Source organism: Schistocerca cancellata, chromosome 1 (genome assembly GCF_023864275.1).
Source record: "Schistocerca cancellata isolate TAMUIC-IGC-003103 chromosome 1, iqSchCanc2.1, whole genome shotgun sequence".
Classification (NCBI taxonomy): domain Eukaryota; kingdom Metazoa; phylum Arthropoda; class Insecta; order Orthoptera; family Acrididae; genus Schistocerca; species Schistocerca cancellata.
The window spans coordinates 621,721,801-621,748,228 of record NC_064626.1 but is presented as its reverse complement, the minus strand read 5'-3'; the positions used below and the strand labels follow the sequence as shown (position 1 = coordinate 621,748,228).

The following is a 26,428-nucleotide window of genomic DNA, read 5'->3' as shown; positions in this document are numbered from 1 at the left end:
AAAAAGTTGTCGCCTTCCTATCATCCTATCCGGTAATTGGAAACTGGCACGCGGCCGGTCTAGTAATGGTGTGGTTCTGAGGCCTGTAGCGATTCGCTACGGAGGGATCCCTTGTGTCTTTACCGCCAACGAATAAGTGCTCTTAGCACTAGTACAGCTGTTTAGCAGATTTCATTTTACTTAAAAGTTTGACAGGACCAACAGGAAAAATTTATCATGAATTCAGTGCAAAAACGAGGACTATATTAACACACAACATGGTTCGCATATTGACATAAAATCTCGTTAATACCGATAAATACGTGTTTCGTGTATCCTTCTCTAAAGCTGTCACTGTTGGCTCCTTTGCGACACACCGCCCGTCCATCTCCTTCGTGTGCTGTGATCAACGTGACAGAAACTTGGGAGTATTAGCTACTGTCGATAGTTTTCTGCACTATCTAATTCACGGAATTTCATGTAATGAGAACCAATCTATTGTGTAAGAAATGTCTAGCTAATATATCCGAACAGCGGCATCTCAGGTCTGTTGCTGTCTCCATTCACTGAAACGGCAATGGTAAGAATGTAAAAAGCGTGCACATGTCGGTAGTGAAGAGCTTAGACGCTATAGTGAAAGCAAAATTGCAGAGATCTACAATCTGTCATATAAAAAGGTATATATCATGAAGGATGTCGTTATTACTGGTTCTGATGCTGTTAGAGAACTATTTCCCATTCTCGTTTTATAACAGAAAAAATGCACCATTTTGCTAAAGCACTTTTTCTTAAATTTCATCTTTGGTTATCTTCTAACTTCCGTCCACTTAGAATACCATTTTTTGTTTGCTGCAACGCACATTAGCAACACATGTGAGTTGACAGTATGTTGGTCTCCTTGTCTGTCATGCTGCGTAACGGGCAGCAAAGCTTTGCAGTTGAGCATAAACAAAAGACGAGGGTCTGTCGAATTCTGTTCCCGGCAGTAAGTGGTCTCCACGTCCCCGTGTTCCATTGCATGACTCTTCCCTTGTGGTTTCAGCATCGAGAACGCCACATGAGACCACCTGGAGAGGGCTGGGAGAAAAGTAGATTATTACCTGGATGCCTCCTACATTGTAAATGGAGCTAGATCAGACGCATTTAAAGTAGGTGTATAAACATCTGTTTGTTGATGATAACATCATATATTTCAGTTATTTAACTTTGACTGTATAGCGAACGTAGGTATAATGGGCAGTCAAATGGAAACGAGACAGATGGGAAACCAGTAAGTAAACTGATCATAATTTCAAAAGTAGCGGGACCACGTGTAGCCAAGGTTATTTCGACTACACTGAAAAAGTTTCTCTAGGAAGCCCTTACACATCCTCCAAACAGTCTCGATCTCTCCGCAGAGGATTTCCATATTTTTGAAGCCATGAAGAAAAACATTCATGGGCGCGATTTGCTTTAACGAAGAGCTGCACACCTGGGTACAATCATGGTTCCGTAGGCAACCGCAAACATTTTTCCATGAAGGCATTGGCCGTCTTATCTCACAGTGGGATAAATGTACTGGGTGACAATTACTGAACTGTATGAAATAAAATCGTTATAACTTCTAAACGGTTTGCGTTAGAACATTCAAACGGCACTGTTGGCCGCGGGGCATGATGGGAATTAATATGTGCATTCATGGTTTGGTTTAGCGACGAAGCCCACTTTCATTTGGATGGGTTCGTCAATAAGCAAAACTGGCGCATTTCGGGGACAGATAATCCACATTTCGCGATCCAAATGTCTCTTCAACCTCAACGAGTGACTGTGTGTTATGCAGTGTCCAGTCACGGAATAATCGATGCGATATTCCTTGATGGCCCGGTGACTTCCGAACGGTACATGAAGGTTTTGGAAGATGATTTCAACCCCATTATCCAAAGTGAGCCTGATTTCGACGAGATGTGGTTCATGCAAGACGGAGCTCGACCCCATTGAAGTAGAAGAGTGTTTCATGTCCTGGAGAAGCATTTTGGGGACCTCATTCTGGCTCTGCGGTACCCGGAGGCCACTGGCATAGGCCTCGGTTGGCCGCCACATTCTCCGGATCTGAACACATGTGACTCTTTTTTGTGGGGCTATATTAAAGACAAGGTGTACAGCAATAACCCCAAAACCATTGCTGAGCTGAAAACAGCCGTTCAGGAGGTCATCTTCAGCACCGATGTTCAGACACTTCAGCGTGTCATGCAGAATCTCGCTATTTGTCTGCACCACGTCATCGCCAATGATGGCAGGTATATCGAATATGTCATAACCTAAATCCGAATATATGTAGTGACGTTTACGTGTTGAATAAAGTGTGTGCGCGCTGTAGTTTGTAACTAATTTACCTTTTTTCATATAGTTCAATATTTGTCAGCCTGTATTAACAGTTATGGCGGTTACTTTTGAAATAATGAAAGTTTATAACATTTTTTCACTTGTTTCGTTTTCATTCGACTGCCCTTATATTTCACGGCAGAAACTGCTTACGCTTCAATGTCATCTTCGTCTTTCTCACTCTTCGGTGGAACCTTGATGCTGTCACCCTTGCCGATAACAGCAATATCACATTTTAGATATCCTTTAGGCCCGCCAGCAATGTCATCGGGGTCAGTCAACAGCGCCCACTTGTGGTAGAATTGATGATCTGAAACATGTGAATTTCTTATGTTTATCGCTGTTTCTAATGCCCGTTGAAGTCAGTGGTCATGACTCATGCAAGCGTCATAGGAATTAGACTTTCCTATGAAACGATACAGAAACTGGAAGTCACAAGGAAACGTGCAGATGCGATTGATGGCGTACCTTAACGTCATTTTTATACAAATTTAATACTAATATATACAAATTTAAAACTAATATATCTTCTGTATGTGAAATGGGTGAGGAATTAGTAAAGCAAAATGCACTTAGGAGCCAGAGATCATGCGAAAAATAAATGTGTGCAAATAGGTGCACTAACATGCAGTGAAAGTGCTCATTGTGCTCGTACAGAAAACGTAAATAAAAGGTGAGGTTTTTTTTTGTATATGCAGTTGCTGTCTCCAATTCTGTTTGCTCTACCTTGTAATAACAAATGTCTGTTAGGAAGCCAAATTGACGTCTTTCTTGAAAGAAAGGTGGTAGTTACAGTACTCCAGATACTTAATCGCAGTTTGTATCACACCAACTCCTTTTCTCACTGACATTTTGTTCAACATCCATTTTATCTTCTTGCAGTAAAAATGTAATCGCGTTAATTGAGGATAATAGCGGGCAATTTTTAGGCTCACAAAACTTTTTGTGAGCTAGACTCAACAGACAACTAAAATGCACATGTTCCTCAACTCTGTTACTATGCATCTTCCGTCAATTACACCTAGAAACTGCCACTAAATTAGTCTGATTTTCTGCTTTGTCTGAATACTGGGTCCGATGGTGTAAGTTTTACAAATAATAATTGCTTTAATAAATTTCCTTCTGATACCGAGACGCCTATAATCCTGAAACAGAAAGAACTTTCGACGAGATACTCTCTAACCATTGCCAAGTGATAATTACTTACTGCACGTACCTGCACAGCTGACGCATTATCGCGAGTTTATTGGTTATCGCGACTTTATTGGCGCCCAGAGCATTGCCATATACGAGTAAAGTGCTATGAATGTTTACCTCGCGACAGTTGAGTCTTGCGTCGTTTTCTGATATTTAAAATTTTTGCATGTAATATTGTCCCAAAACACGCTTGAAAGTCTGGAGACAGAGTTACAATCAAAAACGACCGATGATGTTTTCTGGGGCGTGTCCTACTATAGCTTATTTCTAGGCATACCTTGTTCGTTTCAGTATTATGCAGCTATGCGCTCTGTTTATCCGTCGGAACCGTTCACGCAATCGCAAGAAATTTTGTATACGTTATTAGGTCATATCATCCTTTAATAGCCTCTGGAGATGAAAGGATATTTGACGAAGACTCATAAACAGTCTTGATATTTTGTCTGTCGAGAAAGGCTTATCTTTGCAATCACTGGCCCACAGAACGATAGGAGCGCTTAATTGCGGCTCTTGTCAGTGTTAGTCTTGCTGGTGCTGTCCTAAATTACGAGAGAAGCCAGCAGATCATTGTAACTATTTTCTCTGAATACTTTCCCTAGGCCAGTCAGTACTTAGATTCTCCGTGCTTGAAATGGTTACAGCTTGTTTTGCCATAGACCTCTGACTATTGCTTGTCTGTGGCGAATGTGGTGAAAGCATGGACACAAAGATCTCCATGTGTAGGTTTCCTACATACGCTGAGGTTAATACACTCATTGTGTTTACGACGAACTTGGATGTCCTTGAAGGGCTACATGCTGGCAGATTATTTTGAAGTTATTCTCAGAACAACTTTCAGCTGTGGGAACAACATTAAGCAACTGGCCAGAGCAGGAGATTACTGTCTTGATGTACACTGGTACCAACATATTGTAGGGAACGCGAAAATTAATTACCTAAAAACCTAAAAACTCATTCTTCCAGTAATACATCTTACGAAGTGTATGAGAGATTTTGGTTCAACGTGAAAAATGAAACAGAACAAGAATAAAAATTTAACAGTAACTATTGGATGTTTCTGTCAGTACCATAAATACTCTCTTGTCACCGATGTATCATCGAACTACACTGCTGGGCATCGAAATTACTGAGCACTGACGGCATACAATGTACGCAAAATTTTCATGAAGCGTTCTACATGCTTGGATATGCGAATGATTAGCACTTCAGCACAACCGCAAAAAGAGAAACACCATCTACATTCTGTACATAATGGGTTTCTCGTTGATAAATTGCATTTGAATGTTGGTTGTTTATGAGGAGATCGTGTTGTGCCTCGTGTAATAAGGAGAAACGTTCACCAGCACGTTTCGCAATTCGACAACAGCAGAATTGTGGCCTATCTAGATAGTTATTGTTCCACCATATTACTGCGTTCGTTTGTCGGGATCTCACAAGTGTCACGGAAATATGAAATCGATGGGTTCAGGAGGACCGTACTAACACCATCCAGGATTTCAATGCCCCCATTCGACAAGCTCCCGAGAGGGCGGACTCATTGGTCGCTTGGCAATGCAGAATCGTACAGCCACGTCACATAACTCGAGTCAGGAAATGGGCTTGTTTACAGCAAAACAAGTGTCTGCAACGAGAGCGGAGGAATATGTGGGGGATCACGGGCTGTCAGTGGGGCTAACATTGTTGCGCATTTACCTTGAAACGTCAGAAAAGAAAGGCGCGCCAACAATGGTGATCCCAAAATAACACCGGGAACAGGAGCAAATAGCATGACGTCTCTTCAGACGAATCTCAGTTCTGTTCACAGTATCACCATAGACGAATCCGTGTACGGAGGAACCGCGGAGAACAGACGTTGGACTGCATTCGTCAGTCATTGCGGCCCAGGTCCTGACATGATGCTATGGGATACCATTGGGAACAAAAGATGATTATCGCTAGTTCGCGTATTCGACAATTTGGACAGTAGGTCTTACATTTCTCACGAGTTAACAGTTGCGCTGAGCTCTGTCTTATAGGACTCCGTAACATTATCTTTCAACAAAATAATGCAAGACCGCATGTTACCCGTACTTTACTATCCTACCTCGATTCAAAGATTTCGATTGTTTTCCCGGCCAGCATTTTCTCCGTATCTCCGATTCGTTGAAAACAATTGATCACGGGCTGCCGAGAGACGGGCGCGCCACCTCTCGCCGGCTGTGGCAGCACTGAATGATGTACCCGTACCCGTCATACAAACTCAGTTCCACTCGATACTCAACCGAGTCAGAGCTATTGCTGCTGCCAGACCTACATACAAAATCTTGGCCCCAGTATATCCGTAAATCATTTATAAATGCATTCTTTCTATCATACTGTATACACACAAGAATTAAAATTTCGTTATTTGCTATCCTTTCTGGTGCTAAAGTTTTTATAGTCATCAGTGCACTTACTCATGTCACAACCATTGGGTATGGTTACGTCCCGGGTTATACGAAATGCCTAATATTTAGTAAAACGTCAAGTACAAAAAAACAACAACTTAACTCTAAACTCCTCTCGAACAGGCCGTGAGGACTCAAAGGTACCGACCAGCCGCCGTGTCATCCTCAGCCCATAGGCGAATCTGGATGCGGATATGGAGGGGCATCTGGTAAGCCCACCGCTCTCCCGGCCTTATGTCAGTTTCCGAGACCAGAGCCGCTACTTCTCAGTCAAGTAGCTCCTCAGTTTGCCTCACAAGGGCTGAGTGCACCCCGCTTGCCAACAGCGCTCGGTAGACTGGATGGTCACCGATCCAAGTGCTAGCCCAGCTCGACAGCGCTTAACTTCGGTGATCTGACGGGAACCGGTGTTACCACTGCAGCAAGGCCGTTGGCAAACGTAAAGTATAGATTTTGCTGTTGGTATTGGAAATCATCGCACAGAACATTATTTTGTAACAAATGACCAGACTAACCGTACTAAAGGCAGAAGCACGACGTAGAAGTAATTAGAAACACTCAATGCGAGTTTTGACCCAGCTTTGTGGTAGGAGAGAAGGCTTTCTTTTTGGGAAGCTGTCATCTAAGTACCAATTCCGTTACCCACTTCGTGAAAGATTTCGTTTACCATGCATTGGTGGCGTGCAACTTCCGCACGTATTCTGCCGCTGTCACTCGAATCATGGTAAATGCCAACAAACGTGATTAAGTTAGTTTGCCAATGTGTCGAAAGTATGTCACAAGGGCAAGACCAGAACACCTAAAAAGCCGGGATAGTTCCTTTGAAAGAGCACGGCCGATTTTCTTCCCCATCCTTCCCCAATCCGATGGGACCGATTACCTCGCTGTCGGACCCCTGCCTCAAACCGACCAACCAACCAGAATACCAAAGATATGCCTTACATCGATATGATGTCTGTTCTTTCGGACATATCCATATAAGCATATAATTCTGGCAATACCGGCCACGACCTTCCTCTTCTGTGCGGATGCACACATATTACCTGAACTCTTACGGGACTTTGTAAGAATGTTTCCACGAGTAATGAGTGTGTTGGGTAGGGACATTACGAATGTAGTGTGTGGACATACCAGGTGAGAATGTGGGTCTAGCGGTAGGCGTGCGCGAGACAGTCCCTGCAGTCGCACTGTCCTCTGTGCTCTCGGTGGCTCTGATGGATAGAGCGTCTGCCATGTAAGCAGGAGATCCCGTGTTCGAGTCACGGTCAGGGTACACATTTTCACCTGTCCCAGTTGACATATATCAACGCCGTCAGCAGCATTAATATATAATTCTAAAGATATTGTTGTTCTGTCTGCTGAAGCCTTGTAAAGGGGGAACAGTGACAAATCATATGAGTGTACAACAAACCATATGCGACTGAGATTGCTCCCTCGTTGGCTGAAACATTTCTGGGAAAAAAGTTGACGACGAAAGAACTAAACAACAAATTTTTGTAATTGCGTAGGCTTCCGCGGCCAGAGTCAGTCGACATAGAAGTTTTCTGGGCATGGTACCGCGTCATATTGTATAAAACTACTGCTGGTGAAAACCAACGTTTCGGCCAAGGTTGCAGCGGCCTTCTTCTGGGTCTGCAATCGTGGTTTTCTCCAGCAGTAGTTTTATCCAATGTGACGTGGTACCATACCAGAAAACTTATATGTCAACAAATTTTTGACTTCTAGTTTTTCAGCCGGCCGCGGTGGTCTAGCGGCTCTAGGCGCGCAGTCCGGAACCGCGTGACTGCTACGGTCGCAGGTTCGAATCCTGCCTCGGGCATGGATGTGTGTAATGTCCTTAGGTTAGTTAGGTTTAAGTAGTTCTAAGTTCTAGGGGACTGATGACCACAGATGTTAAGTCCCATAGTGCTCAGAGCCATTTGAACCATTTTTTTCTAGTTTTTCCTGTAGACGTAATTTACGTGGGATAGCCCATATCGGTAATTTATTTCATACTATCTAAACTTAACGTTCCGCAACTGAGAGTGACAGAAAGGCTACATGTTTCTTCCGTGTACCGTACATCAGTAGTTGTCAAATACGTCTGATCTGCCTGCAAAAGTGATAAATATGAATGTAATTATATCACACGGTGGAAAACATGTATTAACATTCTCGAATTTTTAAAATTTTCATCTTCTAAGGCCCTATTATGAGTTCGTCTTGTTTTACCTATCACGTCACCATTATTTTTTTGCTGCGTTTAGATCTTTAAAGTCAGTTTTTCTCCTATCTAGGTGAAATTTAATTTTCTAAAATTAATTAAAAATGAGAAAGAGTTCTTAAATATTAAGTGTCTATCGGAAATATGAAAATGAACACTTGTTTGAGAAACTTTGAATCAATTTAGCTTATTATGATTTCATATCATTTGCTTATGTCTGATTAAATAAATATATACATAAGACAATACCAGTACACAGTAGGTGAGCATATGATATACACAAAATAAATTTTACTGTGCATGCAGTTTACAGACGTTTTTCGGCGACTGTTCTCAAATGACTGAGAGTGATTTGTTTGATGCGGTTGTTTATCTGTACATACAATTATCAAAATTTATCGAAAATAATATTCCAAATGACTAGGCTTTCTAAGTGTTATGTAGTGTCTGTGAGTGTATGTGAGTTCAATACCAATGCACAGATACAATAAGAAAATTATCACTCTCACCTATACTACCCCTTAAATTGTATTTGGCAATTTTGAGATTCGCAGGACTTAGTGTCCCGTTTTTTCCTCTTGATTTTGGTAGCAGATCTATTACTGATCATTTTCCCGTTTGTATACACTATTAAATTAATTCGTGTGAGATCGTCGCACCTCTAACGGCAGTCGTATGTAACTTAAAACTGTGATCGAGTAAATTGTGCAGCGCGCTGACGAATGGAATCCACCAACTTGTTAGCAGGCGGTGATCCGAAGTGACGTAGAATTATAGGATTCGAAACAAGAAGGACGACATTGCAACTTGGCTCTATAACCTTCCTTCGTGAATAAGAGGAAGGTAGTGGAAAATGCTTTGTGCCACTAGATAAGAGACTGAACGTGAATAGCTTCGGACGTTTCAGACCGAAATAGTGTACTTGAGGATCAAAAACGAAATTTTTTATTTTGGTCATCAGACTTCTGACTAGTTTGATGCCCCGAATTCCACTCTTGTGCCAGCTTCTTCATTGCAGAGTAGTATTTGCACGCTACATCCTCAGTTATTTATTGAGTGTATTCCAATCTTAGTCTCCGCCTACTCCAATCTCAAGTCTTCCTCTAGTGTTCCTTCTAGCATTATGAAACTCATTCACTCATGTCCTAACACAAGCCTTATCATCATAAACCTTATTAATCTACCTAATTTTCAACATTCTTCTGTAGCACCACAGTCCATGTTTCACTACCATACGATGCTGTGCTCCGAAGTTACATTTTCAGAAATTCATTCTTCGTGTTAAAGCTGATGTTTGATGTTAGTACACTTCTTTTGACCACGAATGCGCCCTTTGCCTGTGCTAGTCTGCTTTTTATGGATTCCCTACTTTTTCCGTAACTTGTTATTTTCTTTCCAAGGTAGCAGCATTTCTTCGGTTTGTAAATTTTGATGTTACGTTTATCGCTAATCTCATTTCAAATGGTTCAAATGGCTCTGAGCACTATGGGACTTAACTTCTGTGGTCATCAGTCCCCTATAACTTAGAACTACTTAAACCTAACTAACCTAAGGACATCACACACATCCAAGCCCGAGGCAGGATTCGAACCTGCGACCGTAACGGTTGCGCGGTTCCAGACTGTAGCGCTTAGAATCGCTCTGCCACCCCGGCCGCGGCTAATCTGATTTCCGCTACTCCTTACAGCTTTCGTCTTTCATCTGTTTACCATCAGTTTTTATTCTGTACTCGTTATTTTCTTCACTTCCACTTAGGACAACTATATCATCAGCGAATCTTGTCGCTTATATATCCCACACTAAATTTGATCCCATTCCCGAATCTTTCTTTTATTTCTGTCGTGGCTTCTTCGTAACTTAAGCGAGTAGGGTGAAAGACTAGTCCCGGAGGTACATACGTTTTAATCCGAAAACTGTTTTTGATCTTCTAGTCGTATTGTTCCCTCTTGGTTCCTATACAATTTGTGTATTGCCTGGCTTTACCTAGAGCTTCTCCAGTTTTTCCCAGAATATTGAATATAACCATTATTTTACATTGTCGAACGTTCTTACCAGGTCGAAAAATTCTATGAGCGAACCTTTCTTAAGGTTTTCTTCCATTATCAGTCACAATTCCAGAACTGCCTGTCTTGTGCATTACCTTTCTGAAAGTCAAACTGATCGTCATCTAATAGATACTCGATTTTGTTTTCCAGTTTCGTGTATAGTGTTCCTGAAAGCAGTTTGTTTGCATGATCTGTTAAGGTGATTATTTATTGTTTATCTGCCATTGTTGTTTTTGAAATTGTGTGGATGATATTTGTTTGAAAGTTCGATGGTATGTCTCCAACCTCATTAATTCTACATTCCATCTTCAATAGTCGTTTATTTGCCACTTCCCCTATTGATTTTAAATATTACGAAGGCATCTTATCTGACATTTGAGAACTGGAAGAATAAAACATGACATGTTCGTTGAAATATGTTACGGCTATCACTTGCGAAATGCTATTGCAAATACGGCCCGTAGTCTCTTTCAAGGCCAGGAGACGAGTGCGACAGGAAATCAGTGACGTGTGTGTGTGTATAGTATTCCAAATGTTACAGAAGAGGGATGTCCAAAGGGTCAGCGAACGTTTGGATTGCATCGGCTAGCAATAGCACCCAGCCATTTCCACAGATGACACCTGAAACGTCGAGACTCATTCTGCAACTACGATAAAAGTAGTTCTCATAGAACACGTCTAGCTGCTGACAAGAACTACGAACTTTCAATGTTAACTGGTAAACGAAGTATCCACCGGAAGCATTTGGTGGAAATACCGACTGCTTCACGTTAGACTGCGAGGTTTTTTTGAACCTTGAATCGTTTCTGGGACGATTAAATTTGTTCTTATGAGTGGACAGTTTAATTTAGTTATTAAATATGTACCCCAACGAGTTAGTTTGTTTGAATAATGTTTCCCCAGAATATACGTTATTACACATCCAGAATGAGATTTTCACTCTGCAGTGGAGTGTGCGCTGATATGAAACTTCCTGGCAGATTAAAGCTGTTTGCCAGACCGAGACTCGAACTCTGGACCTTTGTCTTTCGCGGGCAAGTGCTCTACCATCTGAGCTACCCAAGCAAGACTCACGCCCCGTCCTCACAGCTTTACTTCCGCCAGTACCTCGTCTCCTACTTTCCAAACTTCACACAAGCTCTCCTGCGAACCTTGCAGAACTAGCACCCCCGGAAGAAAGGATATTGGGGAGACATGGCTTAGCCGCAGCCTGGGGGATGTTTCGAGAGCTTCTGTGAAGTTTGGAAAGTAGGAGACGAGGTAATGGCGGAAGCAAAGCTGTGTAGATGGGCCATGAGTCGTGCATGGGTAGGTCAGATGGTGGAGCACTTGCCCGCAAAAGGCAAAGGTCCCGAGTTCGAGTCTCGGTCCGGCACACAGTTTTAATCTACCAGGAAGTTTCGTTATTACACATGTCTCCGTTTTTTATTTCAGTTGTACGTAAATTATGTGCGTAATAATTTTTTGCCTTTCGTAATTTACTCCTATTTCAGTTGTTCTTTTATTTATAACTTCCCATGTTTTCCGCTGTTAAACGTGAAATTTTTTTTACTATCCATGCAAATCGTAATTTTTTGCCGGTTGCATTCGCAGATGGACCAGGGAATAGGTATCCGTACGCACGGTCTCGTGTGTGCCTAAATTTACTTCTGAAATGTTTTTTGGGGCGGCGAATGTGTGTGTTTCCAATGAGCAGACTGGCGCTATGTTTCAGGGTTCAGAAACGGCATCTGTGTCTTATTCATTGTCACAACCGTCGAAAAGAAAGCTCCATTCGTGCCGTCATCATGGGTCAATTGCATCTGGAAAATTGTCAGACGAGCAACTTGAGGCCGCCTGACAGCGTTTGTAGCACCCACCAAGCGGACATTTTTACATTTTCAGGTCACCGTACATGACTGCGTGCCCAGATACCACAAAAATGTCAACTACGGGAGCGATATCTTTCACACTCAATCGGCGATCTTCCAAAACAACTGTCTCTACTCGCGTCACCGTGTTACCAGACGGGCTGGTGCTAGTCCCAAATTGTTTTGGTCACGCGACGTTCGACCTTCTTTGAACTGTCACAACCCCGAATGCACTTTCTTCCTTCTTCTCTTTCATGACATAACCAACACGTCTCACTCAGCTGGTGATGAATTTCAGTGGGTATATCATCAAGCAAGTGGCGAAAACGACATATTTTAAGTCAGATCGCATTTTCCTGTCTACTTCCAGTCCTAAAAAGAAAATCGGAGACCTTAGGACTGGAACACAGCTCTTATTACCTTAACACAAAAGAAGCGAGGCAGCTTGCGTAGCTCAGGAATTGTTTGTCGTGATGTTCTAAACTGATTTTGAGAAAAATTTGTGCAATCATACGTCATGATAAGTAGCTTCTTAACAATGCGAGTCGTTTCGCTTACAGAGTCTCTCTCTACCGTATGTAGTGAATGTCCGCCGTTCTCAATATTTCCTCATGAGTGCATCACTTTGTCTGGGATTAAATTTGGTGTCCCTTTCGACTTGTTCAGTGGAGTACCCACTGTTCCCCGGCAAACATTCAAAGTGTTCCATAAATATTGTTATAGTAGGTACACCAAATAGCTGCTTATAGTAAGTAACCCTTATTTACGACAGACTGTTTCGGCTTGGTTGACATTTTCAAGTACCTGCAGTTACAATTTTGGTGAGAACAGGTATGGATTCAATTGTCATTGCCGCGCGGGATTAGCCGAGCGGTCTATGGGGCGCTGCAGTCATGGACTGTGCGGCTGATCCTGGCGGGGTTCGACTCTTCCCTCGGGCATGGCTGTGTGTGTTTGTCCTTAGGATAATTTAGGTTAAGTAGGGTGTAGGCTTAGGGACTGATGGCCTTAGCAGTTAAGTCCCATAAGATTTCACACATATGAACACACACATTGTAATTCATATGAAAGTATCTGTCTTGTATTCACATCTAGATTGATTGGACGTCCATATTGCGTCGTTAGTGGACCGTTTTGTAACTGTGGCTGCATTTATAAGATCGTAAATGGCTTCTAGATGTTGAAATTAAATGTTAGGTACGGCGTGACAGCAGTTTGACAGTTCCACTCTTATGACGCTGTACGTTTACAAGGTTGTGCTGATGAACAACGATTTTATTCGATTAACTAAAAATTGTTACGATTATCTTTGGTTGTTGCGTATGTTACTTCCAATTTATCCATTGCCTTGTGCTAAAAGTTCAATAACGTTTTTAAGATAGTACTTGTGTCTGAATTCCGTATGTTCGTTTTTTGTGGGTATTTTCTCGTGTAGATATAAATTTCTAATTCCTCAAGAACGTTCATTGCAAAACCTTTTGGTATTCTGTGCAGAATCTGTAGTGTATTTTCGATTGTATCAGCGGTGTGATTTTGATTTTTCAAATGTAGAAAGAAGCTCGACTGATTGTATTCGCTCTTTATAGTGTGTTCTTTATATCCTACGTTGAAATTTCTTCATGTTTGGCCAATGTAAAAGCTATTACAGCTGCCACATGTGATTTTATATATGCTTCGGTTATCTTATTTCGATGTTCTAATGATGGCGGAACGTAATTTTACTGATAGGTTATTATTGGTCCGAAAGCTTAGTTGAATATTTACGGTTTTAAAAAGTGCATTAATTCTGTTGAAGATTCTGCCAACGTAGACTGTTGGTACGTATCTTATTTTCTGTGTCGGTTACGTTTCTCAAGTTAGGCGTATCTCGTTATGTATTGTGTTGTGCTTTCGTATTTTACATTTCTAATATACGAGGTGCATTCAAGTTCTAAGGCCTCCGATTTTTTTTCTCCGGACTGGAAAGAGATAGAAACATGGGCATTGTTTTAAAATGAGGCCGCGTTCATTGTCAATACGTCCGAGAGATGGCAGCACCGTACGGCAGATGGAATTTTACCGCCAGCGGCGAGAATGAGAACTGTTTTAAATACTTAAAATAGCGACGTTTTCCTTACTTGAACAGCATGCAATCATTCGTTTTCTGAATTTGCGTGGTGTGAAACCAATTGAAATTCATCAACAGTTGAAGGAGACATATGGTGATGGAGTTATGGATGTGTCGAAAGTGCGTTCGTGGGTGCGACAGTTTAATGAAGGCAGAACATCATGTGACAACAAACCGAAACAACCTCGGGCTCGCACAAGCCGATCTGACGACATGATCGAGAAAGTGGAGAGAATTGTTTTGGGGGATCGCCGAATGACTGTTGAACAGATCGCCTCCAGAGTTGGCATTTCTGTGGGTTCTGTGCACACAATCCTGCATGACGACCTGAAAATGCGAAAAGTGTCATCCAGGTGGGTGCTACGAATGCTGACGGATAACCACATGACTGCCCGTGTGGCATGTTGCCAAGCAATGTTGACGCGCAACGACAGCATGAATGGGACTTTCTTTTCGTCGGTTGTGACAATGGATGAGACGTGGATGCCATTTTTCAATTCCAGAAACAAAGCGCCAGTCAGCTCAATGGAAGCCCACAGATTCACCGCCACCAAAAAAATTTCGGGTAACCGCCAGTGCTGAAAAAATGATGGTGTCCATGTTCTGGGACATCGAGGGTGTAATCCTTACCCATTGCGTTCCAAAGGGCACTACGGTAACAGGTGCATCCTACGAAAATGTTTTGAAGAACAAATTCCTTCCTGCACTGCAACGCAAACGTCCGGGAAGGGCTGCGCGTGTGCTGTTTCACCAAGACTACGCACCTGCACATCGGGCTAACATTATGCAACAGTTTCTTCGTGATAACAACTTTGAAGTGATTCCTCATGCTCCCTACTCACCTGACCTGGCTCCTAGTGACTTTTGGCTTTTTCCAACAATGAAATACACTCTCCGTGGCCGCACATTCACCAGCCGTGCTGCTATTGCTTCAGCGATTTTCCAGTGGTCAAAACAGACTCCTAAAGAAGCCTTCGCCGCTGCCATGGAATCATGGCGTAAGCGTTGTGAAAAATGTGTACGTCTGCAGGGCGATTACGTCGAGAAGTAACGCCAGTTTCATCGATTTCGGGTGCGTAGTTAATTAGAAAAAAAATCGGAGGCCTTAGAACTTGAATGCACCTCGTAATTTTGTGATTATGTTGGGGTCAAAATCATTTGTATAGGTTATATAACAAAGTGTGTTAAGTTCTTTTTGAATTGCTGGCTTTTATAATGGGAGGTTACTTAATCTATTAATCACTGAACGGGAAAATGCTAGTTTATGAGACACTGGGTAACAGGAATTGGCATTTATAATATTGTCAGAAGTGGTGTTCTTTCTATAGATATCAAATGTATGACGATTATTATTTTTGCCAATTGTGAGATCTAGAAAGTTAATTGTGTTGTCTTTCTCAGATTCCATTGTGAAATTAATGTTAAGGTGCAGTTGGTTGAATCTTTGGTGGATATTTTCGATATCTACGTGGCTGTCATCTAACAACATGAGGTTATCATCTACATACCTAAAATAATATAGAATTTGGCTGAGAGTAGGCCAATCTGAGTTAAGGAACTGTTCCTTAAATAGTCCCAGGTATTTGCTCATCGCATTCTCTGAGGCGGACTTTGGGGATCAGCCCAGCATTTACCTAAACGAGCGTGGGAAACCTCCTAAAAACCACATCAGGCTACTTGGCGTACCACGTAATACTCTCTAAGCCGGCACGCAGATTCGATCCGAGTTCGCTCGCTTCCCCATATCGCAGTCAATCGGGCTGCGCGTTGCGCTATACGAGCAGACAAACGTTCCAGTCCATTGTAGCTTGAAATGTCAACTTTGCTCGTGATGAGCACGCCCAGGAAAGGTAGCTGCTATTCGTATTCTGACATTATTGTGAACTGGAAGCTAGGAACCAGGAGCCAATATGCTACAGGCAGTCTATTGGTGGCACTGTCGAGAATAAAGAAATGTTATCAAAACTGATTAGGTTTCCATGTGCGATAGCGATCAGTTTTCCTCGTTATCTGTGAATTTTCCCATTTCATCGTGTCTCTCGCACAGGCAGCCATAATAAGTGGCCATATGGTTTTTGTTGTATATCCAGCGGCGAACCGGGAGCGCTTGCCAGTGGTACTGGAACTAGAGTCACCCAAAAAGTCTACGGTCAGTAGCGCGTAAATATCCAGATCATGCAATACTAGTTGGAGACGACTTTAACCTACCTGGTATAGACTGGGAGGTCTATGGGTTCATTGCGGGGGTTAAGACAGTCATGCGACATATTCTTGAATACGTTTTTTGAAAACTGTCTTGAGCAGCTAGTTCGGCAGCCTACACAAATTGGAAATATCTTGAACCTTGTAGCTACAAATAGACCGGACGTTATCAGCAATGTCAGTATAGAAACGGGGATTAGCGATCATGATGTCATTATAGCAACTATGATTACGAAAGTTAATAAATCAGTCAATAAGAGTGTTTCTGCTAGATACAGCAGATAATCAGTTGTTAGCATCTCACTTAGTCAGTGGATTGACATCACTTACTTCCAGTAAGACGGAAGTAGGGGAATTATTGGCTGAGGTTAAGCAGATTGTAAATCGTGGCCTGGAGAGTTAAGTGCATAGTAAGTGGATAAAGGATGGCAAAGATCCATCGTGGTTTAATAGCTGCATTTGGAAGATGCTGAGGAAGCAGAGACTGACGCACTCTCGAGTCAAAAGGAAACGCAAAAATTATGACAAGCGGAGATTAGAAGAGATTCGTGCATGTATGTGCGAAGCATACAACAACTGCCACCGTCACACCTTAGCAAAATATCTGGCAGAGAACCCGAGAAAATTTCGGTATGTAAAAGTGCTAAGATGATCTAATGGTTCCATTCAGTCCCTTGTTGACCAGATCCGTCTGGCAGTTGAATGTAGCAAAACGAAAGCCGACGTTTTAAATTTCGTTAAAATGGTCCTTCACACAGGAGTAACGTGCACACATACCGTCATTTGACCATCGGATAGACTCCCGAATGGACGACATAGTAATGAGAATCCCTGGCGTAGGGAAACAACTGAAAGATTTGAAAGCAAATAAATCATGAGGTCCGGATGGAATCCGAATTCGATTTTACAAAGAGTATCTTACGGCATTGGCCCCTTTAGCTAGCCTGCATTTATCATGAATCTCTCGCTCAGTTCAAAGTCCCAAGTGACTGTAAAAAAAGCGCAGTTGATTCCAATGTATAAGAAGGATAAAAAAACAAACCCGCAAAATTACAGACCAATACCCTCAACTTCGGTTTGCTGCAGAATCCTTGAACATATTCTCAGCTCAAATATAACAAACTTTCTTGAGACTGAGAAGCTTATGTCCACAAATCAGCACTGTTTTAGAAAGCATCTCTCGTGCGAAACTCAGTTTGCCCGTTTCCCACGTGATATTCTGCGAACTATGGCTGAAAGACTCCATATTTCTAGATTTCCGGAAAGCATTTGAGACGCTGCCCCATTGCAGGCTGTCAACGAAGATACGAGCATACGGAATAAGTTCACAGATATGTGAGTGGCTCGAAGGCTTCTTAAGTAGTAGATCCCAATATGTTGTACATCCCAATATGTTGTACTCGATGACGAGTATTCATCAGAGACGAGGATACCGTCAGGAGTGCCCCAGGGAAGTGGGATAGGACCGTTGTTGTTCTCTACATACATAAATGATGGCGGACAGGGTGGGCGGCAATCTCCGGTTGTTTGGTGATAATGCTGTGGTGTACGGTGCCGTGTCGAAGTTGAGTGACTGCAGGAAGATACATAACGACGTAAACAAAATTTCTAGTTAGTACGACGAATGGCAGGTAGCTCTAAATGTGGGAAAATGTAAGTTAATGCGGATGAGCAGGAATACGAACATGTAATGTTCGTCTACATTTCTACAGTATTACTAGCGTCGTGAACGGAGAGTCAAGTCGTTTAAATATCTGAGCGTAACGTCGCAAAGCCATATGAAATGAAACAAGCGTGTGAGAACTGCGGTAGGGAAGGTTTATAGGAAGAATTTTAGAAAAGTGTGGTTCATCTGTAAAGGAGGTCACATATAGGACACTATTGTGATCTATTCTTGGATAATGTTCGAGTGTTTGGGATCTGCACCAGATCTGACTGAAGGAAGACATCGGAGTAATTCAGAGGCGGGCTGCTACACTTGTTACCAGTGGGTTTGAACAACGTACAAATGTTACGGAGATGCTTCAAGAACTCAAATTGGAATGCCTGGGGGGAAGATGACGTTCTTTAGAGGAGTAATATTGAGAAAATTTAGAGAACCATCATTTGGAGCCGACTGCCGAACGGTCCTACTGCTGATAAAGTACATTTCGCATAAGGACCACGAAGAGGAGATACAAGAAATTAGGGCTCATATGGAGGCATAGATAGCGGTTTCCCTCGCTCTACTTGCGAGTGAAGAGGAAAGGAAACGACTAGTAGTGGTACAGGGTACCCTCCACCACGCACCGGAATGTGGCCTGCAGATAGTCTATGTAGATGTAGATGTAATGCAACGTCATAATTGTGGGCTTGTGGTCTCTTATATAAGGGAGATGGCATAATATTTGTGTTACGCATGTTCTTTGTGTCCCACAGAGGCAAGACTCCTTGTTCGGCTCATTTCTATTCTGTATTATCTACCTTGATAGACCTGCGTTAAGCTGACCGCTCCTTCTCGAATGCAAAAGCTTGCTTATCTTCTGCTCACGCTTTTCGGCATTCATGATTACGGTTCCTTCCTTTAGCAGCTTATATAATCTTGTCGATATTAATGGTCTTGGTAGTCTGTTGCATATGTACAATACATTAAAATAACATGCTGGATGTTTCGTGACCAATTTCAGGAGGAGGAGTGAGGATCGTCGCTTCAGTGTTGGGGTTAATGCCGTCGGAAGGAGAATTCTGTGGCCATTGTGACCAAGTTCGCTCTTTTTCAAACGTTGGCAGAGTCCTCGGGATGTTCAATTTCTTAGGTCGACAACAGGTAGCACTTCGTCGATTTTTTTTCTGTAACCTTCAAACTCCTTTTTTCACAAAGTATTGTGTAATAGATAGTTTCGTCTATGGCTCTGGGTGAAACACATTCGCCGTCACTGAGGATTTATTAATCGTTCCAGAACTGTGTCTGAACACATCACACTCAGTTCTTTTCAAGTAGAGAGCTGTCTAAAACAGTAGGGAAGTTGAAACTTTCTGGAAGATTAAAACTGTGTACTTGATCGAGACTAGAACTCGGGACCTTTGCCTTGCGCTCGTAAGGGCTCTATCAACTAAGCTCTCAAAACACGACGCAGAACTTCTCCTCACAGCTTTGCTTCTGCCAGTATCTCGTCTACTACCTTCCAAACTTCTCAGATGTTCTCCGGAAAAACTTGCTGGACTAGCATTACTGGAAGAATGGATATTGCGGAGATATGGCTTAGCCACAACCTGGGGGGTGATGTTTCCAGAATCTTCACTCTGCAGCGGAGTGTGCGCTGATATGAAACATCCTGCCTGATTAGAACTGCGTGCCGGACCGATACTCCAACTTCGAACCTTTGCCTCCAAGACGGCAGACATTGGCCATAGTGCCTATTTCTAGCACATTAACATTTATTTGACATAAGATGCTTGGTGCAGTCTTACATCTGCAGTAGTGAAATATGTACAGAGTTTCATTTAGGCTGAGTATTTCATTTAATGCGATAGTCCGATAAGAAAATACTAATCATTTGCTAAATATGCTTATATGTGGTTGTTGTAAATGAATATATTTGATGACAGCTATCCAGGTAGCAAAAACTATTTACAATACGCAGGGAGTAAGCAACTTTACTACTGGTTATTCTAGTAGTCTAACTGCATGCCATCACTACATTGTGACTGGCAATATGGATCAATTATATTCCCTGCTTTCAAAGCTAATTGTTTCATCTCAGAAATGCACAGGTAGTTCGAAACTTTTATAACCAAATGTTGAACCATAATATCATGTATTTCATTTCTCTTTCAGGGTATTTGACACAATATTCTATCAGTTTTATGAACAATTTTTAATTATGAGACTGAAGCTACGATGTACACGAGAAGATTTTTGTGGGATTTTAGCTAATTTGGATTAATGGGTTATTTTTACAGCAAAGTCAAAAAAGCAAAGGGATTTTAACGAAAAATCATTAACAGACACTAAACTGAAGTTCGTGCTCAGTCATGTCATTCGTTTCCTATGTTCATTGTGCAAAAAATATGTCAAGCTAGTGCCAAGCAGTGGAAAAAAATCATGATCTTCGGCTTCTTAAACTTCATAAAAATAATGACTGATGTTTTTTGATTGTGTAGTTTTCATAATTAAAATTATTTGAAGCAAATACTGAACTAACCGCTGTTTATGCTGTGTGTAAACATTTTAATATACTCAAAAGGCTTTGGTTTACTATAATGAAGTTTGTGCTCAGTCACGTCACTCGTTTCCTACGCTCATGGTGCAAAAAATATGTCAAGTAGTAGAAAAAAATTGTGATCTTAGACTTCTTAAACATTATAAAAAATGTCTTACGTTTTTTGATTCTGTAACTTTCATAATTAACGTTATTTGAAGTAAATACTGAACTAACAGCTGTTTACGCTGCGTGTAAACATTTTATTACAGTTGTAAGTCTTTGGTTTAATGAATTTGACAGCAGCAAGTTTTATTCCTTGGTGGATTTACCTCAGTGGAGGCGGTAGGCTTGAATTCCGTTTCAACTTTTACGTAACACGAAGAAATTTTAAAATGAATCTGGGGAGTTAATTTTGATTAGTCTCCGTTTTTTCAAAAAATATTTCTGGAAGCAGAGAATACAAATTGTTCCTTTCTTGTTATGCACATGGCGAAGATGTAGCAATGCACAGCAGCATGCCTACCTGGCTGTGCCCATACGGTCGCCACATCTAACTTAAAGCTTCCCAACATTTTGTTGGATCTGAGAATGTTCCTTGATTGTAGAACCTGTGATAGTTAGAAAATTATACCTTAAAATGTGGGAGGAAAAGAATAAAAAACAAAATAGTAAAAAGTTCGAAAATAAAAATGAAAGTGCACAATTCCTGAATAAAAAAGAGTAACTGCAAATGTGACAACAGAGAATTCTGACTGTGGGATAAGTCTAAAGTAACATTCCAGTGACGTATCAGTACGTATAGATAATGCCAGGTTATTTAAGTTCATAAATTGTGAATCAGTTGCTGCAGTTATTATTAAGTTGTGTGACAGAAGATAAAACTGGTTTTCCCACATTCATTTCGTCTCTGTTGTCACATTTTCAATATATTGGCTTCTTGGTATACCAGGTGCATCATAGACTGTCTTCACATCAATCTTGAAAGCACCCACAACTGTTCCTGAGCACAATAATTTTCTAGAATGCAATACCTAAAAAAGAAACATAAAACATATGTGAATGCACATATAACATGATGTTATGCATATTTTAAAATTATTTTTTGCTGTGACTTTACTAGCTCCGTTAATGCTCCAAAGATGCTCTGAAATACACGACAGTTAGATGAACACTGTTCTCTACAAGCACTGCAAACTACTTTCTTTTTGTATGTAGTAGTAGAAAATATACATTTTGCGATGAATACTACATTAAGGTGATGTATGAACTATGAAAAATTTTCATCGTTATCACTCGTAAAATGAATTCATTAGTAGATACATAATTTCAGGTCTCTTTTTCCCTTTAGCGGTATAAAAAACTCTTATGCATAGAAATATAGATTCTGTAAATTTCGATTTCACGTAAGAGAGTTACCTTAATTACTGCTAGCCTCGAACTACATCTGAACATCGAATGTAACAGAAGTTAATTTAGTAAACAGTTTTCTCTGAGGATTGAAACAATAAGGATGCTAAGTTTCCAAAAGATCATTTTCCAACCACAGGCGTGTGTAATCGGAAGTTAACATCAGTTGAATCCTGAGATAACAGTTTAACTTTTTAAAAGTTCAGATAAGAACTAAGGATATAAAATTTGCTTGATTATATCATTATTATATATAGGGTGATTCCGTGGTGATGTTAGAGGCTTACAGGGATGATAGGAAAGAGTAACTGTATGAATTTGAAGTAAATGACCGTGGTGAGGAAACGACTGAGTCGGAAGTTACAAGCTAAAATCGTTCTGCTAGCTCTGACAGTGAATATTTTCTGCTTCAAGCTCTTTGTTTTCCAGATTTTGGGAGGAGGAAGTATGGACTATTACAAGAAAAAATGTCTAGTAAATAAGGGTTCCAACGAGCACACCTTAAGAGCTATGAACAGTTGTTCATCTTAGCTACTCTGGAGAAGCACATCTCTTCTACTGAACAAGCGCTCATAGCTCTTAAAGTATACATTTTAGAGCCCATGTTTACCGGCAGTTTTTTCTTGTTCTGGTCCATACTACCTCCTCCCAAAATATGGAACGCAAAAAGCTTGCAGTAAAATAGATCCACTGCAAGAGGTATGAGAACCATTTTTGCTTGCAAGTTTTGACTCGGTTGTTTCTGGACCGGAGTCTTTTATCTCAAATTATTACATTTGCACTTGTCCGTCATCCCTGAAAGTTTGTAACATCGTCACGAAATCACCCTGTTTATTGTACATAAAAAACATAATATCTTGTATTCATACATTTAAATGCATTGGAGAAGTGATGATTGTTGCAGTGAACATTAGGCTGAAGATCACTCTGGCATCTTAATTACCTAACATACTCCCTTTGGCTATATCTAACATAAATATACCTTTTCACGTATACATAATTTGTGCTGACATGTAAATATGAGTATAGTTTGACAAACTTTAAGTAAACAAAATAACAAGCTACTTATATTTTGAGAAATATTATTGTTCAGACTAAGATTGTTACTTCATAACAAATACATGTAGCACCAACACTAATTCAAAGTCGTCTGCAATTCTAAACTTGCTCCGTAAGTACTAAATTGTACTTCTTATTATATGAGATTAGAGACTAATGCAATATGGTGTAGCTGGAAGAATATCATAGGACTTTCAGATACTATAAGGCACCACCTTAGACCAAAAAGAAATTTTAAGGGGGCGGGTGAGTATTCTAGGAAATAATTCCTTTCTTAAGCACGAAATATAGTACTGGATAACAAACAAGGTTGGATATGTCCCTGAAAATACAAGGGGGAATCCTCAGACACGGTCAACCGAGTCGGCTCATATACGGCAGGTCGCTTGTGTGCAAATTAAAACGAAACACTCTTAGATATTTCGTTTCAACATCCCTCCTGTTTGAAGAAAGCACCTCTAAAGTTCATACCGCGCAATGGACTCAAAATTGAGAGGGTCGCCAGATAATTGAAAATCGACCATTCTTTTCGTCATCATATTGGGGGTCATCATATTGCCCCCCCCCCCCCCCCCCCAATGAACCATAGACCTTGCCGTTGGTGGGGAGGCTTGCGTGCCTCAGCGACACAGATAGCCGTACCGTAGGTGCAACCACAACGGAGGGGTATCTGTTGAGAGGCCAGACAAACGTATGGTTCCTGAAGAGGGGCAGCAGCCTCTTCAGTAGTTGCAGGGGCAACAGTCTGGATGATTGACTGATCTGGCCTTGTAACATTAACCAAAACGGCCTTGCTGTGCTGGTACTGCGAGCGGCTGAAAGCAAGGGGAAACTACAGCCGTAATTTTTTCCGAGGGCATGCAGCTTTACTGTATGGATAAATGATGATGGCGTCCTCTTGGGTAAAATATTCCGGAGGTAAAATAGTCCCCCATTAGGATCTCCGGGCGGGGACTACTCATGAGGACGTCGTTATCAGGAGAAAGAAAACTGGCGTTCTACGGATCGGAGCGTGGAATGTCAGAACCCTTAATCGGGCAGGTAGATTAGAAAATTTAAAAAGGGAAATGGATAGGTTAAAGTTAGATATAGTGGGAATTAGTGACGTTCGGTGGCAGGAGGAACAAGACTTTTGGTCAGGTGAATACAAAATCAAATAGGGGTATTGCAGGAGTAGGTTTAATAATGAATAAAAAAAATAGGAGTTCGGGTAAGCTACTACAAACAACATAGTGAACGCATTATTGTGCCTACAACGGTAGTACAAATCTATATGCCAACTAGCTCTGCAGATGACGAAGAAATTGAAGAAATGTATGACAAAATAAAAGAAATTATTCAGATAGTGAAGGGAGATGAAAATTTAATAGTCATGGGTGACTGGAATTCGGTAGTAGGAAAAGGGAGAGAAGGAAACGTAGTAGGTGAATATGGATTGGGGCTAAGAAATGAAAGAGGAAGCCGCCTAGTAGAACTTTGCACAGACCACAACTTAATCATAGCTAACACTTGGTTCAAGAATCATAAAAGGAGGTTGTATACATGGAAGACGCCTGGAGATACCACAGGTTTCAGATAGATTATATAATGGTATGACAGAGATTTAGGAACCAGGTTTTAAATTGTAAGACATTTCCAGGGGCAGATGTGGACTCTGACCACAATCTATTGGTTATGAACTGTAGGTTAAAACTGAAGAAACTGCAAAAAGGTGGGAATTTAAGGAGATGGGACCTGGATAAACTGAAAGAACCAAAGTTTGTAGAGAGTTTCAGGAAGAGCATAAAGGAACAATTGACAAGAATGGGGGAAAGAAATACAGTAGAAGAAGAATGGGTAGCTTTGAGGGATGAAGTGGTGAAGGCAGCAGAGGATCAAGTAGGTAAAAAGACGAGGGCTACTAGAAATCCTTGGGTGACAGAAGAAATGCTGATTTAATTGATGAAAGGAGAAAATATAAAAATGCAGTAAATGAAGCAGGCAAAAAGGAATACAAACGTCTCAAAAATGAGATCGACAGGAAGTGCAAAATGGCCAAGCAGGCATGGCTAGAGGACAAATGTAAGGATGTAGAGGGTTATCTCACTAGGGGTAAGATAGATACTACCTACAAGAAAATTAAAGAGACCTTTGGAGAAAAGAGAACCACTTGTATGAATATCAAGGGCTCAGATGGAAACCCAGTTCTAAGCAAAGAAGGGTAAGCAGAAAGGTGGAAGGAGTATATAGAGGGACTATACAAGGGCGATGTTCTTGAGGACAATATTATGGAAATGGAAGAGGATGTAGATGAAGATGAAATGGGAGATATGATACTGCGTGAAGAATTTGATAGAGCACTGAAAGACCTAAGTCGAAACAAGGCCCCGGGAGTAGACAACATTCCATTGGAACTACTGATAGCCTTGGGAGAGCCAGTCCTGACAAAACTCTACCATCTGGTGAGAAAAATGTATGAGACAGGCGAAATACACTCAGACTTGAAGAAGAATATAATAATTCCAATCCCAAAGAAAGCAGGCGTTGACAGATGTGAAAATTACCGAACTATCAGTTTAATAAGTCACGGCTGCAAAATACTAACGCGAATTCTGTACAGACGAATGGAAAATCTGGTAGAAACCGACCTCGGGGAAGATCAGAAATATGGGAACACGTGAGGCAATACTGACCCTACGACTTATCTTAGAAGCTAGATTAAGAAACGGCAAACCTACGTTTCTAGCATTTGTAGACATGGAGAAGGCTTTTGACAATGTTGACTGGAATACTCTCTTTCAAATTCTGAAGGTGGCAGTGGTAAAATACAGGGAGCGAAAGACTATTTACAATTTGTACAGAAACCAATTGGCAGTTATAAGAGTCGAGGGACATGAAAGGGAAGCAGTGGTTGGGAAGGGAGTGAGACAGGGTTGTAGCCTCTCCCCGATGTTATTCAATCTGTATATTGAGCAAGCAGTAAAGGAAACAAAAGAAAAATTCGGAGTAGGTATTAAAATCCATGGAGAAGAAATAAAAATTTAAGGTTCGCCGATGACATTGTAATTCTGTCAGAGACAGCAAAGGACTTGGAAGAGCAGTTGAACGGAATGGACAGTGTCTTGAAGGGAGGATATAAGATGAACATCAACAAAGGCAAAACGAGGATAATGGAATGTAGTCGAATTAAGTCGGGTGATGCTGAGGGAATTAGATTAGGAAATGAGACACTTAAAGTAGTAAAGGAGTTTAGCTATTTGAGGAGCAAAATAACTGATGATGGTCGAAGTAGAGAGGATATAAAATGTAGACTGGCAATGGCAAGGAAAGCGTTTCTGAAGAAGATGAACTTGTTAACATCGAGTATAGATTTAAATGTCAGGAAGTCGTTTCTGAAAGTATTTGTTTGGAGTGTAGCCATGTATGGAA

The 26,428-nt window shown here is 41.2% G+C and overlaps 1 protein-coding gene across 1 annotated transcript in view; it reads right to left on the bottom strand.

Moving 5' to 3' along the window:
- Positions 1-26,428, bottom strand: part of LOC126161969 (otoferlin-like) — a 994,328-nt gene that overhangs the window by 242,228 nt on the left and 725,672 nt on the right. The window contains exons 8-9 of the mRNA XM_049918162.1: positions 21,078-21,162; positions 2,494-2,650 (exon numbers count right to left, since the gene is read on the bottom strand). Coding sequence (XP_049774119.1) covers positions 2,494-2,650; positions 21,078-21,162 — 242 coding nt within the window. The remainder of the gene's footprint in view (positions 1-2,493; positions 2,651-21,077; positions 21,163-26,428) is intronic.